The following is an 18,478-nucleotide window of genomic DNA, read 5'->3' on the forward strand; positions in this document are numbered from 1 at the left end:
ATGTAAATATATAATTATAAACTAGTTCTTAACTGTGCTTTGCAGACGACATTTACTTTTTTGTCAACTCTTCAGTTATATTATGTCGTTTGCTACTTAGTTGAATTGTGATATCTTTGACTAGAACTTTTGAACATGTAATTTTTTAATAAATAATAATGAATAAGTTTAAGTTATTTTATCTCTTTGTTGAGTTTTGTCGTTTGTATAAGTTTTTTACTTAAATTGTATTAAAGAATAAATGTTAACGGAACATTTAATAATTAAATTACTAAAAATACCAAAGTTTATTACAATAGTATTCAGCAGTACTATTTAAATATTTAAAAAATGTCTATGACGTCATAGCTCACTTGTTAATGACGTCACAAACAAGTCCCATAATAAAAACAAGAAAAAAATATTTGACCTTTTAAATTAATGAATTTACTTCTTAAGGAGTGTTCTATGCGATATAAATTATTTCTCGTGTACGTGACGAACGGATGATGATAATAAAGTAATTTCAGTGTTCGGTTAAGGTGGAACATTCTATGTATGTACATACAAAACGAAAAATGTGACTTAAAAAGAAATTTTATTTAGTGAGAGTGTGACATTCAGGTAGACTAATCCGACACAGAATTTAAGTACTGTATACATCGACATATGCAGTACCGTACAATACCAGAAATATTTTTATCGTGCTGTTTATTATTATTGTTGTGCGCCGTTACGACATAAAATAAAATTTACACTCAAAGTAGTTGCTATTACACCTACTTCTGCATTCTAATATTCTAAAAATTGTTATTATGCCGATGAAACAATATTTTTGTATTCTTAGCACACGTCTGGCTAATAAAGTCTTCCTATGTCTCGTTTTGCAGTTCATAAGGTCGTAATGCAAAAAAAGTTCAACTGTTTTCACAGAACATCTTCCAAGAAATTGCTATAATAACGGAGACAGGTGATGGCATTGACATTTATAAACGTGACTTATTAACTTCGAACAAGTGAATCCTATACTCTTGAATATGCAGTTAGTGAAAATCATCATTTTATCAGTCTTATCCATCATTCGTGTGAAATTATTATGTCATATTAAACGTCCAAACCACTTCTGAATAAACTCACGATGATTAGTTTAATAGTGGCTTTCTTATACCATCAACACTCATCTTTACACTGATTAATTTTACTAGTTGTTGACTAATTAGAATTAATTAAGTGTTACATCATTTACCGGCGTGAATATTCAAATTCAGGACGATAAACTCTCGCAGTAATTTGTTAATTTGTCGAAGAGACTTGTTATTTACTGGATGTTTTGATGTCTTATCATAATGATGCGGCGCTGGAAGAAAGGGAATGCAAATGTGAAGGTCATTGTTTTTAATTTAATTAATTACTTGCAAATAACATCATTCTTTAACATTTTTAAGTAATTACATTTGAACTACTATATAGAACAGGGATGCATCTGTTTTGGTTTCAAAATTTTTTAGTAATTTACTAGTGAATTTTTATTTACTTTTTTTTGTTCAAGGTTTATTTTGGAATGCAAATTTAATACAATTGAAATTGCGCACTATAACTCTAGTTTCTCCACATAAATCATTTGATTTACGACGACCAAAAGAATACAAATAAAAAGTAGCTTTTTAACTGTAAACAATGCACTATTCAGTTTCTCTGAATATTTTGCTGTCATTCAAGGTTGGTACTCTGAGAACTGGTGAGAATCATCGTCTGAATTACAAAATAATGCATGAAAAACGTATTCGTTGACATTTAGCTTTCAAGAAAGAAAATAAAAATCGTTTCGATGGGATTCCATGATTTACACATCCAGATATTTTAACTGTGTACAGACTGCACATACTATATAACTTGTTCACACGTTACTCACACATAGCTTATTTACTATTGTTTTTTATAAACAGTTTTAAAATTAATATTCCATGTGTGCACCTCTCTACGTCGTTGTGTAGTGTTTGTAAGAAGAAAAAAAATTACAAGTATGCACACAGTTCGAGAAAGTAGATTTTTTCAGTCAGTCATCTAATGAGTTTGATGTTTGGCCACTACTTATAATGTATGCTAAAATATATCCTGAATTATATATAACAGTTGATCCACCAGTCAAAATAGAAACATTTAAATAAAAGATCAAATGACAAGAAAATTTGTGTCTCATGATGAAGATGAAGGTCAGCTGTCTGCTAAGCTTTTAATTTATTATAATTATGGCTATAAGGTGATAATATGATAACTTAGTCTCCTGAGGCTATACACATTATGCAAAGCTCAGTTCTATTTAGCAAGAAAACGATGCCTACAGTGGAGCGTTATAAAACCATGGCGTCAAAATCAAAAGAGAAGATCAGTTGCACCATAATTATTATTAATTATTGTGATTAAGCATTTACGACGTACATAAATAAACATGTACCACAGCGATTCTTCTATTATTAGATATTAAATGCAATGCTGAACCGAAACTTAACATATATGGTTAATTACATAACATAATTGCTTTTCTTCAATAGATAAAATGAATATTTTTTCATTTCTTAATAAGGCAAGTATATTGCATACTAATTCACTCGTGATAATACATAAATTATTATTTACATTGCTAATAATAATAAATTCGAACCGTGAACTTGATGTCTAGAATGTACCTAATATTTTACTCAAAATATAGTTTAATGTCAATTTAGTTCGCAATAAATTATAAACTTGTAAATTTTAAAGTGTGGGAATTATGTCGACAAATGTCAAATCTGCACCGTAGTTTATAGTTGTATTATTTCTTTTTAGTCACATTTTAACAATAATTTATTAGGTATTATTATTCAAACTGCATGTTTTTGCCATTTGTGAGTCCGAGCGTTGATTTAGCGATTTCAATGTATCACGGTTTTTGTATTTTATGTATGAAATGTGTAATAACTCTGTAGTTTCTATGCTAAAATGTGGAGTAAGTGCATCCAATTTTATAAAAGGTTTGATTACGTTGTTAACAAGCATGTTTCGTTTTTTAGATAGAATTTAATTAAAATAAATAAATATGGGATGATATACTTTAGCTGTAGTTGCAATATATACTTACTAAAATAGAGATTTTTTTTACTTTTTACTTCGCTATGATAAAATGGTAAACAGTAGTAATAATTTTTGTCATGGTATCCTCCACTTCCATTAAATGAAAATTAGTTCTTAAAAATTACTTAAGACTGATTTTCAACTATGCAAGAGACTGTCTAAAATTAAAAGAAACTGAAAGTTTTCCCGTCAAAATGAAGGTCAAAAATTAAAGACATTTATCAAATTCCTACTTTTATAATTTTGTTTAGCAAAAATAGTAGAATACCTTAAATGTGTGACCTTTTACGATTATTGTCAAGCAAAAGAAAAAAAGCACATCCTTTAATGTTATTTTTAGCATTTAAGTATAAACAGGTATTCATTTAAAATGTTGATTCAAAAGGACAAACTTTTTTCATTTTGTTGAAAATGTTATCAACAACTTTCTTGATACTGTTTAAGCAGTTCTAGATAATAAAGGTAGGTATTTTTGAGTCAAATTTTATTTCATATCTTTTTCAGAACATCTCAAAAACCTTTTGGGGAGAACGGAAGACTGGATTATCAAATAAACATAGTATTAATGCTTTATGCAAAGTTCAAAAAGTCCTTTATAGTATTTAAAATATATTGTATTGTTTTTTTAAGTAATGAATGTAGAACTTGTAATTACCAGCAGAGTTTATACTACTCAAAATTTCGAAGTAATCAGCTCAATAGTTTTGAAAACTGTTTTGTCTAATAAAATCACGGATACACAGTAAATAACACCATGCTTTAGTTGTATAAGAAACAAAGTATTTCAGATTTGTATATTTATATATTTTTTCTCATAATTAAATAATATTTTAGTTTGCATAGTTTTACAAGTGTACATAATAAACACACCTGATGATTTGTATCTACAATATCTGTTTTTATTATTTAAACAAGAACGCGAAGTAAGGATGAGTATTTTTTACATAAATTAACTTTATGGTGCAATTAATTCTTGATTGAATAATTTTGTGAAATAAACAACAAATGTAAATTAAGCCACCAATAACGATTCGTGGTTAATTACATAATTCCACAGGTGCAATACTTTAAAATCAACAACTCAACTCTTTACAGTTAGGCAACACTCCAAGCACTTCTGTTTAATTGGGTACATACCCATTTACACTGATTTAGTAATAATATACAAAACTCTAAAACAAATTGATTTGGTCATTTTTCAAACATTGATTTAATTTTATTTCTATTAATCATAGAAAGTGTTCATGTTATCTGCACTTATATGCAGTAGTTAGCAAGTAACAAAGCTTGAGTATTTGGCATATACCATTCGAATAAGATTACTTGCTTTATGTTTTTTTTTACCGAAAGGAACATATTATGTAGAACATACAGCAATATGTAAAGATCAAGTACAAAACAGTTCCCAATTATCTTTATGATTTATCATCACCAACATTAAAAGATTAAAAAATTAAAGTGAAATGTGTAAAATGTATGATCTGTTCACGCCTGGATCACAGTATAGAGATCACAGTGTATTTGCTATACTGTGCCTAGATTTTCTAAATAGGCAACACATTTTACTTTCGTTAAAAAATTTCGTCTTAATTTTTTTTATAAATAATAAACAACGCATAAATCAATAATTATTCTAAAAAGATTACAAATTATTAAATTATTTTCAACTTTTGCTGACAAATGTTTTCGAATTCCGAAAAAAACGATATGCATTCGCTTTGGAAAAGTGTGATGGACATTTCGATGCTGTCGATCGTAAATACGTTAAACGACATCCGAATCGTACAATTCCATCTAAGTACTTAGAAAACTCGAAAAAAATTTAAGAGATGAAGGAAATTTGAACAGTCATATTTCTAAATTTTTAAAAGTAAGAGAAGTAATTTGATTTCGAAATGATGGTGCTTCGTCTCATTAGAAACGGTAGAAACCAATTACAGAGAGAGCTTTTAGAGCAAGAGCTGAAAAAAGAGAAGTCAGGCGATTTGAACACTCATTATAGGATACCTATTTATTGCTATGAATATGATTTGATTGTTGCTAATTTAAAAACATTACTAGGCTCGACAAAATTGCTTGTAATGTGCATAGTGTGTTGCCTACAAGAGAGTATTCAAACATGAACAGATAAAATAATCACTTTGTATTTCTTAAATTACATAAGCTGCCCCATATACCGTCTCTAATCTATTTTTTTTATTAATTTTTGGGAATGCTTTTACTTGAACTGGTGAAGCTTTGCCTTTATCCCCAACTCTGCTACATTTTTCGCTTCCCGTTCAGATTCGTACCTACACTGTTCCCTTTAATTGTACCAAAATCTCTCTGTCGGACGCAAATGTAACACGTTGAAACCATTTCAGCACTATTCATGTCTTTTTATGAATTCAGATAACCATCCAATGATTAATGAAAAACTTGGCTTAACAAGCATATTTTGTCTAATGAATTGTTTAGTAAGTAGTTTAATTGTATTCAAAAAGAATCGAGAATTTACCAGGAGTGATGGAGCACTAATTTCTTTTGATAGCAAGTTCAATGTGGAAGAAATAACATTAAGTAATCCTGATTCAGAAATTGATATCCTATGTGGTTTACTAATGAGATAATATGTAAAAAACATCAAGAGTAAAAAATATTACTGCAAATTGTGTAAGAAGACCAATTTTGAAATGTATCGCGACAAAGCAAAAAATTTACAAAAGTCAGTAAAGAGAAGCACACAACGTAAACAGAAACAGTTTATATGTTCGACTGAATCTGATATCAAATTGAAACCAAATAACTTCTGGAGTTATATGACTAACAAAAGAAAAACCAGCAGTATACCAGGAAAAATGTTCCAAAATGACATTTCCTATACTACAGCTCAAGAAATTGTTGATGGTTTCGCTGATCATTTTAAGAGTGTCTTTGTTAAACCTGTCAACTCTTGTCGTCAAACAAGTGATAATTCCTGTGACATGTTTCATTCATCTAATGATAACATCGATCAAAATTTTGATGGCGTTGTTAATCTTAATCTTAGCTGTGATAAATTTAATGTCTGTGATATCCTTGTCAATTCTGATATTAATGTTTTGCATATGTTTGAAATTACTGTTATTGATGTACATAAAGCTAGTCTTAAACTTAAGCCAAACTTTACAATGGGCTGTGATCAATTACTCATTCTTTATAAAAGACTGTCTTAGCTGTTTTGCGGTCACTCTTTGTGTAATATTTAATCGAATTATTAGAAATTGCACATTCCCGATATATGGAAACTTTCTAAAGTGTGCCCAGTTTTTAAGTCTGGGAATAGATCAGATGTTACAAACTATCGTCCCATAGCTATAATTCCCAACTTCGCAAAAATTTTCAAAAGTATAATACCACACAAATTATACAGCCATATCTCTTGTTCCTGAACAACATGGTTCCGTTAGAGGCCGGTCCACAAGTACAAATAATAAACAAAGATAGAAAACAAGTTGATGTCGTATATACTGATTTCAGTAAGGCGTTTGATCAAGTAGTCATCAATTTGTAGTAAATAAGCTGCACACTTTTGGTGTCTGTGATAATAATATAGAATTATTCATTTCACTTTTATATGACACATTTAGTGGGGCTACTCAAGTATCAAACTTAAGGCCTCTTATGTTCCTAGTATTCATGAATGACATTGTCAATTTATGTTTGATGATAGTTTATTTATATGCGGATGACTTGAAAATTGTTAGAGTAATCGAATCATATGAGGATTGCCTAGTCCTACAATTTGACATTAATGCTCGATGTGGATGGTGCAATGGTAATAAACTCCAAATAAATAAGAAGTGCGATGTCATGACTTTCTCATGGAAGCCTGTGAATATAACATTTGGTTATACTTTCGATATCGATATACTTAATAGGTGTGAGGTTAAAAAAGGTTTAGGTGTCATATTTGATCGAGTATTGTCATTTATACCACATCATCAGTACGTTGTATGTACTCGTAAAAGCTATAAGATGATTGGTTTTATAATAACGAATAACGAAGTTTTACAGATACTGATAGTTTCAAAATATTATTCTTTGCATTTGTGAGAAGTCATCTAGAATACTGCAGCATAATCTGGAACCCGCACTACCAAATACATATTCACAGCATCGAATCAATTCAGTGCAAATTTTTAAAATACTTATATTTTGTTAAACATAGAGAGTCCCCAGAGAGTGGCTATCAATATTACAATCTTGTGACGGAATTTGATATACTTAGATCCACTTTATGTAAGACGGCAAATAAGTTCTGTAATGTGTTTTTATAACATTATTCATAACTACATAGACAACTTTGAATTGTTAGAGATGTTAAACTTTAACGTTCCTAGATTAGGTGTAATGAATTACAAATACTTATTTGCAGATATCTTTTTAAATAATAAAACAAAATCTATTCTGATATTTCAGCAGCACTTAAAATGAGTGTATTACTGTTAGTTGGATATAACATTAATAGCTGATATGAAATCTTCTGCTTAATTTTCGATATGAGGGCAGATTTCTATAGCGAGAGCACTAAAAAACATGATTAAAGACAGTCATGGATTTTGGCAAGTTCGTCTTTGATGGTTACATTTTTAATTCAAAGTTTTTAATTCATGGTAATCTCACAAGACGAAGATTCTGTTAAAGACAAGTTGTCAAAAAAATCCGTGGATGTCTTTGGTCGTGTTTTTTATTGCTCTGTCGGTAACAGACGTTTCTAATCCTCTGAACTTATTTTAGGTATTATAGTCGCGGTCACAGTACACTTCCAAATTAAAAAAAAATACGATTTAACTAAAAATAATCACATCAAATAATTTTGACAAAGTCACTGTCCCGTGTTTCAAATCAGGGGCGTAAACTCAAATTGCTATTATGATATTAAATAATAATAATAATAATGTTAAACATAGAGAGTAGATGTATTAAAGGATCCTTGGGTTGCAAAGAGCAATTAATCATAGATTCCATCATCTGTGAACAAGCTAGAAAAGAAAACCGAAACATATATTGCTTTTATTGATTATAAGAAAGCTTACGATTCTGTCCCTCATTCCTGGCTATGCAAAATTCTGGAATTATACAAAATTGATACTAAAATCTGCACTTTTCTCAAATTTTCCATTGAATGTTGGAAGACCACCCTCCAAATAACCTTAAATGAACAAACAATTCAGTCAGATCCAATAATGATCCGAAGAGGAATTTTTCAAGACGATTCTCTTAGCCCATTATGGTTCTGCTTAGCAATAAATCCCCTCTCCGATATCCTGAACAGCTGTAATTATGGGTTCAATATAAGAATTAACAAACAAAGAGAAAACAGAATAAGTCACTTGCTGTATATGGATGACATAAAAATATATGCAAGTACACAAAATCAGTTAACAAACCTATTAAATCTGACTGAACAGTTTTCCGGTGATTTGGTATTTGTTTTGGTATTGAGAAATGTAAGACCCAAGCAATCAGAAAAGGCGTCCAACACCAAATATCACATATGACCCAGAATAACGAAATAATCGAAGCCCAAGAACGAAATGATACATACAAATATCTGGGTTTCTGTCAATCCTCCCACATCAATCATACCAAAACGAAAACACAGTTGAAAGATCAATACCTAGAGAGATTAAAATTAATATTGAAGACACAGTTAAATGGAAAAAATTTAATGAAAGCAGTAAATACATTCTGCGTTCCACTGCTAATACCTATATTCTTTTGGAGTCATTAAATGGTCCAAAACAGATCTTGAAAATTTAAACATTCCAACAAGGAAAATCTTCACACAGTATAGAAAGCATCATCCAAAATCGTCGATTGAAAGATTCTCATTACCAAGACAGAATTGAGGAAGGGGTCTCCAGAACCTAGAAAACTTATATCAGAGACAAATCTCAGATCTGAAGAAGTATTTCTTGAAACGAGCAGAAAGAAATGAAATGTTTCTCACCATCACAAGAGCAGATTTGAACCACACACCCTTAAATCTATCGAACACCGAAGAAATCCACACCCCCCACACAATAGACAAAATAATAAGTGGGCTAAAACAAAAACCACTACATGGAAAATTCTACAAAGACTTAGAAGAAACTCATGTCAATAAGAAGATGTCATTGATTTGGTTAAAAAAATCAAGTTTGTATGGCGAAACAGAAGGATTTGTGTTTGCTATTCAAGACCAAGTAATCAATACCAAGAATTACAGAAAATACATCATCAAAGATTCGAACATAAGAAACGACTGCTGTCGCCTCTGCAAAGCAAAACCTGAAACGATCCAGCACATAATCTCCTCCTGCAGCATCCTGGCACAAACTCACTACAAAGCTAGACACGACAACGCAGCCAAAATCATTCACAAAGAATTAGCAACACTTATGAACTTAATCGAAGATACGGCACCCTATTACACTTACATTCCATCTCCGTTCCTTGAAAATAACAAATACAAATTATACTGGGATCGCACAATACTTACAGACTTAAACATTACAGCTAACAGACCAGACATCATACTTATCAAAAAACACACGAACGAAGCGATTCTCATTGACATTGCTATTCCTAACACAAACAACATTATTCAAACATACCACACCAAGATTTCAAAGTATCTACAATTATTAAAAATTTCAATTCTACCCCTCCTATCCTAGTTATCTCTAATGTAGGTGTAGTCCCAAATAGCTTAGTTGAGAATTTAAAGTCTTTGCATTTGAATGATTCAATAATTGTCAAAATTCAAAAAGCTGTTTTGTTAGGAACATGTCATATTGTTCGTAAGTTTCTCGAACAGTCTGATCATGTCAGTCAGGTTAGATTAGCACCAGTATGTCGGAGTAGTGTAGGTCACTTTCCAAGTGATGCGCGGATAAATGATCGGTAGTTACGCTAAATTTTTGGGATGGGCTGAGATTAGAGAATAATAGCAGACTAATTTGTATGCTGTAATTCTAGAATCTCGAAAGTTGTTTTGTTAATCTAATCAATGCATATCATTACTTGGTCTTAGTACCCGTAATGATAGAAGTGTTGCCTGAATGCCGGTCATTTCCGGGTCAGTGATGGGTCTTAATAATAACTAAAACTTAGTTAGTGGTCAAGTTTTCTATGGCCGCAAAAAAAAAGTACGTGATCGTGGTGTCTTTTTTTTTAACTCAGTCAAGAACATATTTTTTTTTTGAACGGGAAATTTTATCATATTCTTGTTTATTATCCACAGAAATGAAAAACATTTGTGCTAAAATAACAAAACAAGAGGTGAAGGTACTTACTAAAAGTATGCTAAGACCTATTTCTATACTGTGCCCGGCATGGGCGCCGGCAGGATTATTTGCAGGGGGGTGCACCCATACATTATAGGATATAGTATATTTGCTCCATTTTCGAATTGAATCTGGGGATGAAATTTTAAAAAATCATTTAGAGTCAGGAGCAAGAAACTCTTTGTATATATCGCATCAAATTCAAAATGAATTGATTGAAATTTGTTCTGATGTTCTGAAGGGCAAAATAATTGAAGAGGTGAATCAGGCATCCGTTGTTTAGGTGTTGGCTGATGAGACTGCTAATATTAGTGGCACAGAACAATTATCGATTGGAGTTCGGTATTTACGTTGTGATCAAGACAATAAAAATCCAATAATTTGCGAAGAATTTTTAGGATATGTCCCGCTGCTAGAACTGAATGCGGAAGCTATTTCAAAAACTATTATCCACTTCCTAGAAGATTGCAATTTGGATTTAAATTAAAGTGTGTATTTTATACTAAGCCAGGGGGGTGCAAGTGCACCCCCTTGCACCCTCCTGCCGGCGCCCATGTTGCCCGGGATCACAGAATTAGTGATCGTATGCCCGGATTCGTGCAAAAAATATAATTAAATAGGCAACATTCTTGACTGAGAAGCTAGAAAGTTGCATACTGATTATGATAACTGATTAAAGCTCTCTATTCTGAATTCGTTATAATAGTAAAAATTATATTTTCGCGTTTTTGTAGTAATTATTTATTCTTTTCTGACCTATTTGTTATAAATTACGGAGGGTGATGAAGGTCTTCTGATTTTCAAAAAATATTTCAATATATGATTTTATATTTCAGTCGACCAGTTTCGGAGAAGTTACCCATATTTGGGACTTTTAATAAAAGTAACATATTAAAATGAAATTAACAAACTAAATTAGAGTACCCAAGATTTTTTCTTTTTTAGTGGAAACTCTGCTCCTGTAATGTCATTTTCATTGAATGTTTCGTCACTAGTAAGGTATATAAAGTAAAAAGTACCTACATCAGTGTAATGAAATATTTTACAACACATTCCGTAATTTAATTACTCCAATATGTATGATCCGAAAATCTCAAAATAAAATATTTTGTGGAAAAATAACGATTTAAGTTTTATTTCATAAAAGAGCGGACAAAATTATGCAGCTCATGACATAATTCTATCTCTCAATTAAAAAGTCGACTATAAAGTCTGAGACCAAACTTAGCGACAAAGTGGATTCGTAATAATATGATTTGTCAAAATTTTGAAGTCTAGACACTACCTTTAAGTATTAAAACAGACACAAGTTACGGATAAATATAATGTGGATTTGAACACATTTGTTTTATAAAGTCATATCACAAGCAACACTAAATTTTTATTTAAATTTTATCTGCGTAAGCTTTTTTTAAGAGTTAAAGAAAATGTTGCCTCTCTTTCATGGTCTTTAAATCTTTAAAGCGTCCGACGATTTTCATCTGGATTTTTTTGTATTTAGTAACCACACACAATTTTTTCTACTATTATTTGTCAAATAAAATTGAACTTTAAATTTTTACTGGGTTATTCAGATTTCTCTCACCTAGATTTTGTTTGTAACGAAAAACAAAAATAAAATATGTTTAGCTAAAAATATCCAATATGCGAGTAGCAAGTCGTCGTAACATCTTCGGCATTTCATTGCCATGTTTTAATGTGACAATTTAATAAATTCCTTGTGTCACAAATGGAGAAGGTCACTTGTCATAAAAAACGAAAAAGAAAATTTATCCTTGTGGACAGAAAATGTTCTTTTAATCTAGTATACTTTTTTTTTATTACGTTGGTATACTTATGTAAATATATGTAAAATTCTAAAGCTTTGACCAGCTTTACAGAAAATGAGTTGGAATTTATATTCTATAATCTACATAGTAAAATTGTCATAGTAGTATGTACTTAGTTCGTATTACCCACAACTATTACAATAATTTGTAGAAGAAATAATACAAGCCATAAAAGAAAAACTAGCAATGAATTTATTATGTACATTGGATTGCATGCCTTACAAACAAAACTGACCAATCATGTCCCAACAAAAATAAAAGCTTTTTTCTTTCTTTCCCCTTTTCGTATATAATTTAATTTACTTTAATTTCTACTAATCTCAGTTAGGTATTCGTCATCGCCGATTTTCTAAAGTTTATTATTCGCTCTGTCCGCTTGCAAGGCCCTTGCAATATCCTCAGGAACCGGGGGCGGCGTTGGCAAATGATCTCCCACAGCATTAAAACCATTTTCATCAGCAGTGTACTCGACAGCATAAACTACATTATCAGGACCCGTATACTGGTAAAATCCTTTGGCCCGCATAGCCTCTGCATCAGTTCCCTCATTGTGAACTTTCCCCGACTCTTCAGCAATGATTTTGTTCTCAGTTTCGTATCTGAAAATATAGAAACATCCAATTAAGTTGTACACGCTTTAGAAAACTCTTACTCCCAGTGATATCCGCCATCTGTGTCTATGTCACCTAGTTGTCGCAGGATTTTCCATTTTCCTTCTTGATAGTTCTCGTATGTTTTCAAGGGTATGCGAGGTGCAGGGGCAGGTGTTGGAGGCTTGATGGGGGTGGTTTTAATTGTTACTACCGGTTGAACAACAGGTCTGTGTTTCGTACCAGATGGTAGCAGATTACCATTTAGTCCTAAACGTACAAAAATAATGATTTCTGTATTAGGCATGTCATCGACTAGTTAACACAATTATGTAAATATTACAAAAGATACGAACGAGTACATGCTGGGTTTATGAATCTAAATCAAGGTGTTGCTTCTTTTTATTATGAAAAAAATATGACACAACTGGTATTTTTGTAACTATTTTTTCAAGCTGTGAGGGTTATTGCTGTTACTAAAACCTCATACGCAATGGTTATAAATTTAATTACATACTTATTATAACAGTGTCATTAATTTAGTTCGCTTTTACTATTGCTATTTGTTTTGAATTTCAAAAACGTTGTATGTAAATTTGTTTGTCTAACAAAAAAATTACGTAAAAATTCGGCTTAACAAGTTCGTTAAACGGATGAATGAAAACAATATTGTTTATGTAAAATATTTAGCCTGGAGATACACTTTAGAGAAAATTTTGCCTCAATCTAATATTCAAATTCGTTGATACGGTTTGGTTTGGTATTATCTAGTTATGAAATTTTTCTGATGTTGGGGCTATATGGGAAAATTATTGATAGTATGAACACATACACGCGATCAATTTGTGCGTGTTGGAGAAAATAATATGAGTGCTTATAATTTAAAAATTCTTGACCTCAGGATTCAGATACTTTAATTGATGTTGACATTGGAGAAGATTGACAATACATAAAGGATATTGATACCCTCGGGTAATATTTTATTTTTTTAAATAACAGGAAAACAACTTAGAGCATGAAACTCAACATTTTTGCGTTAAATGTAATTTTAAAATTATTTATATTACGGATCGAGCTAGATTACATTTTATCAAATTTATCCGACAGTTTATCTTTTTTTTTTGAAATGAAATTATTTCGGATTTATGTTAACTGTCTCTTATTATATTACACTTTGGAAATCGAGTTTTATAAAACTGTAGACTAGCCCAAATCTGTACATTTGCACATTATATTTTGACCACCTTTATGTTTTTGGAATGTTTTCCTGTTGTTCATCATTGATTTATTATTTACCTTACATTTTATATTTTCATACACGCAAGGTAATTGTTTCTGTTTTCCGCTATTTTGGAGTTGCCAAAACAATAAAATATGCTTATTCGGTTAGAGTGACTTCCTTTCACTTATCCTTGTTGACGGCGCTGACATTATGCCAAAATTTTTGTTAACGTAGTTTCCTAATTGACCACGGGTGAAAGAGAAAACACGATCTTTTGTAACAATTAACTAAAAAATGGGTAGTTTCAAAACATCTTTAATATCATCCAAATTTATCACTTTTATCTAATAAATTTTAATTTAATAAATGCATAAACCCAAATCTACTAGATTTTGAGAGCATAAATATAACTTTCTCATTTTACAAAAAAGATATACTTCGTGTTTTAAAATAAGTTTTATAATAAAGAAAAGAAAACATTACAAAAAATAATAATAATAAGGAAAGTAGTATTTATATAATACATTTTATATAAGTTTTCTTATCTGTCTTCTCTTATTTTCTGAAGGAACATATTCACATTTTGCTTCATAATTTTCCATAATAATCTACTGGCAGTCCCAATAAAAAAATCTACTCTTTAGCTTAGGGCACAGAAGTTAGTTAAAACAGAATTATAATTTTGTAAAAATTGAACTGAATAAATGTTGTATTCTAAGTCAAATTAATGCTAATTATGTGTAAATGATCATCGAATAATTAACTTTTAATTAATTACACAATTAAGTAACGGAAAATAAATCACGTGAGGCAGTTAGAATTTTTTAAGTCAATTTGTAATTTGTTATCTTATTTTCTCAAAAATGAGGAAAAACTGTAATTTTAAAATTTACTAGAACTCAGAGAAATTACAACACATTCGATAAAAATTCGCACTTTAACTAGTTCTTAGAAAATTAAGCCATGCCAAGTGATTGTTAAGTTTTTTCAGTTTCAGAATACATTAGATTGTAAACAAATAAAATAAATATCGCAAGTATTTAAAGTGTTTTCTGCTTCTTGTGTTAATAAAATCAATAAATTTGTAAACTTTTGTTTCTTATTGCTTCGTGTTATTGTAAATGTCCCTAGAAGTTGAAAGTAATCACTGAAGAAATCCACAAATTGCTAAGAATTTCAACAATGTGAGGAAGATTGTAAATTGAGGTGTTCCTGTTAGTTATTTTTAGTGCTGATGTGCAAAGTATAAAGAATAAGAACAAAAATAGGATATAAGATCACAAAATAGTAGCTTCATTTTGTACTGAGTCTGCCATTATGGCTTTTTGAATTTTACAAAAATAGCAGTTTTTACTGGTTGGTCAAAAAATTTTGATTTTAATCATTTTCAATCATAGTTTTTGCTCACTGTACAAAATTAGCTATCTTCAAAAAGTGTTATTATTTTATTTCCTTGTTATTAATGTTTAAGGAGGTTTGATTAATACATCTCAACATCTTGTCTGAACTACATAATGTTCGTGTGTAACCAGATTAAATATTTCGTTTTTGGTTGTCTGCGTAGGTGGGATCATTATTTATGTTGACTTATATTTGTTAATATTGTGCTACCGTTTTAAACCAGAAAAATATTACATTTTCATATTAAATCACTGACTAATAAATTCTTTCGAGATAGTTTTTTTTATACGTCATGAAGAAAAAAATAGAAGATTTTTTACTTAAAATACACATTCTATTCTTCTTTAAAATTTCCAACACTTGAACAAATTTTTCTGAATTTTTAACAAAACATAAGCAGGAATTTTTTTGGGTAATTTTTTTTTGTATTTTAATAATAAAAAAATTACCGTCAAATTGTCCCTTATATCTTCCGCTTCCATCGTCGTTATATCGATTACCATCGTGTTTATAATTTCCAGTTCCATCATGAGTGTACTGTCCAGAAAAATCGGGAACATACTGCCCTTCATTACTCGGTACATACTTTCCTGAATCGTCATGCACATATCTTCCTTCATGTTCAAGCGCCAGACTCACAGAACAAAGACAAAGGATTACCTGTTATAAATAAACCATTCATTAATGAAGACTGAAGTTCAAAGGTGACACAAATTAGCATAAAATCGTTAAGATATTTCCCAAACTGGATCACAGCTTCACTTTCTATAACCTCTTACATAACAAGGCGCAAAAATATTTCCTGTGCCTTAAACAAAATGAATGGATACCGAAAACAATGAGATCTTACTCAGATAACGTTAAACGGATGCATGTGGTCCAGACATTATCGAAACCTTTAAATAATAAAAATAACCTTCACCCACACGAAATTTATATGTTCGTCTGTATTTTTAGTAAGTCGAGTTATTTTAGCACGGAATCGTAGATGTATCAGATGAAATATTACTGAGGTCGTATGTAGGTGCTAAACCTTTCCCAGAAGCATTCTTAGCAAGTCAAAATTGCAATAAATTTATAAAAGTATTAGAAACTGTCATATTAATGTTATATTTTTAGCAAGAATGGATCGAGCTTTCGTTCGGTAAAACCCCGCCAAAATTTATGTACTTGTTTGTCACTTAATTTTCAACTCGTCACTTAGATAAATGTTACAGTTTCGGAAAACTTTGCACACATTTGTTTCAGACAAAGCATGCGCTCGGTAATAAAAGGTCTGTTAAAGTAAACACACAATTGTAGAAAATTATACTAATTATGAAAGACTCCATCACGCTATTAATATTTGAAAAATGCTCACCGCTCACCGTTCACAATAAATTGTTTTAAACTGAAAGCACGCATAAACAGAGTACAAATGTCAGTGAAATTAAAAAAAGGACTATTACTTATCTGAAAAATTGCCCGTGATCCCACTACCACCTCACTTACCAGAACTTTCATTATCGTGCTATAGTGTGATTCACAGTGTATCATCAACAACTGGTCGCCATCAAACTTTTCATCGCTTATATGTAAACTATAGGGTGTGATGAGAACAGATAGGGATGTAGCTCAACCTACTCAAGCAATGTCAAGATTGCATAATTTTATAAGGATTACTAAACCAGTTTGGATTTTTGTAGATCATGTATCATCCTTTAGACATTCAATAGAAAAGGTGCACTCTCATGATAGGCGAATATATTCTAATTATGCGTGACATTCGGGCGAGATTAAATCCAAAAAAAAGTGTTTTGTTGTTTTTTATTGTTATTGTTTTTAATAATGTTACGCTGTTTTATTTTCGGTGTTTACTCATTGAATATTAACAACTGTGATGATTAAAATGAAAGAAAAATAATTAATTGTGCAGTTTTGGCAATATGTTTTTATAAAAAATTTATTACTGAGTGTCTGTGTTGAGAACCGCCTACCTATTACTCTAAATAATAGTTTAGATTTCTGATTAAAATTACAACAAAAAATTTAAGAGCAACGACATTGCGATATTGAACTAACCAATTAGTGAGTAAATCGATTGGTGATCAGTTTGTAAAGTGACTTATAAAATAAAACAAGATTTTTTGGGTTTATCTATTGCTCACTAGATTAGTTAAAGTATTATGTTACTTTGAAATTTGCTCTGTTCGAAGTCAATCTGTAATGTGTAGTGATGAGTGATGACGCACTGACCTAAAAAATGCACTTATTTTTTTCAAAAAATAACATTTAAAAAATTTGCAGTGAGATAATTCATTGCATAACCACATATTTGGACGTGTTAGTCACTGATTTAAGTTTTGGTTTAAAATATATTTTCTTACTTCTGAACAAGTTTGTTTTTAATTGTGAATTAACGGAATTAAGTAAATAATTTTTTGAGGTTAAGAATTTTTAAGACAACAAATCTCATGCTGATTTTTTTTTAACTTGATCTGAGAATAAAAAATAACTGAAAATTTATTTAAATGTAACAAGTGTTTTTGTACAATTGTAATGTTTTACCTTGCAACCAAAAAAAAAGAAAAAAACAGGGAATCTGAGTTGTCGGTGAATTCGGAAGTTATACTGCAATAATTTTTGGTGCTGATCATTAATTTCTGTTTTTTCCTTTGAGAAATGTATAATTTAGTAGTACTTAAGGAAGCTGCAATTAACGGTACAGTTAAAAATAACTCAAGTTCATTCACTAAAAGTGAGAATTATCAAGCTGTCAGCAAATTCTCAAATTTCATACACAAATTATGCGTCATAAAATGTATATTGAAGCGATGCATATAAATATTTAATTGCATTTATTAAAATTTCAATAAAAAGTTCATGGTTAATCGTAGGTTCACAAAAATCTTGCTCATTTTGGCAGGGAAATATATATTACAACTTTAATAAACAGGATTTTGATATAAAATAAGGCGGTGAGTTAGTTTTTGGCAAACTGTAGACACCTACACCACTTTTTGTGTAAGTTTGGCTCGATTGAGAATACGATTAAGTTAAGTATTATAAGAAATT

At 30.5% G+C, this 18,478-nt stretch overlaps 1 protein-coding gene across 1 annotated transcript; it reads right to left on the reverse strand.

Moving 5' to 3' along the window:
* Positions 1-12,400: 12,400 nt before the first annotated feature.
* On the reverse strand, positions 12,401-17,031 carry LOC135120162 (endocuticle structural glycoprotein SgAbd-1-like). The gene is made up of 4 exons (XM_064044488.1): positions 16,916-17,031; positions 15,874-16,084; positions 12,864-13,071; positions 12,401-12,810 (listed from the first exon to the last, which is right to left on the reverse strand). Exons 1-4 carry the CDS (start codon positions 16,958-16,960, stop codon positions 12,561-12,563), a joined length of 714 nt encoding a protein of 237 aa, XP_063900558.1. The 5' UTR covers positions 16,961-17,031; the 3' UTR covers positions 12,401-12,560.
* Positions 17,032-18,478: the final 1,447 nt, after the last annotated feature.

The sequence above is a fragment of the Zophobas morio genome, unplaced genomic scaffold (assembly GCF_036711695.1).
Source record: "Zophobas morio isolate AGI-343-1 ecotype UQ-CSIRO unplaced genomic scaffold, CSIRO_AGI_Zmor_V1 ptg000005l, whole genome shotgun sequence".
In the NCBI taxonomy this organism is placed as follows: Eukaryota; Metazoa; Arthropoda; class Insecta; order Coleoptera; family Tenebrionidae; genus Zophobas; species Zophobas morio.

Coding starts and splice junctions, on each gene's coding strand:
- LOC135120162 (XM_064044488.1), bottom strand. CDS start 16,960: ATGATACACTGTGAATCACACTATAGCACGATAATGAAAGTTCTG. Junction 16,085..16,915: donor GCACGATAATGAAAGTTCTG/GTAAGTGAGGTG, acceptor TATTTATAACAG/GTAATCCTTTGTCTTTGTTC. Junction 12,811..12,863: donor GATGGCGGATATCACTGGGA/GTAAGAGTTTTC, acceptor CTATATTTTCAG/ATACGAAACTGAGAACAAAA.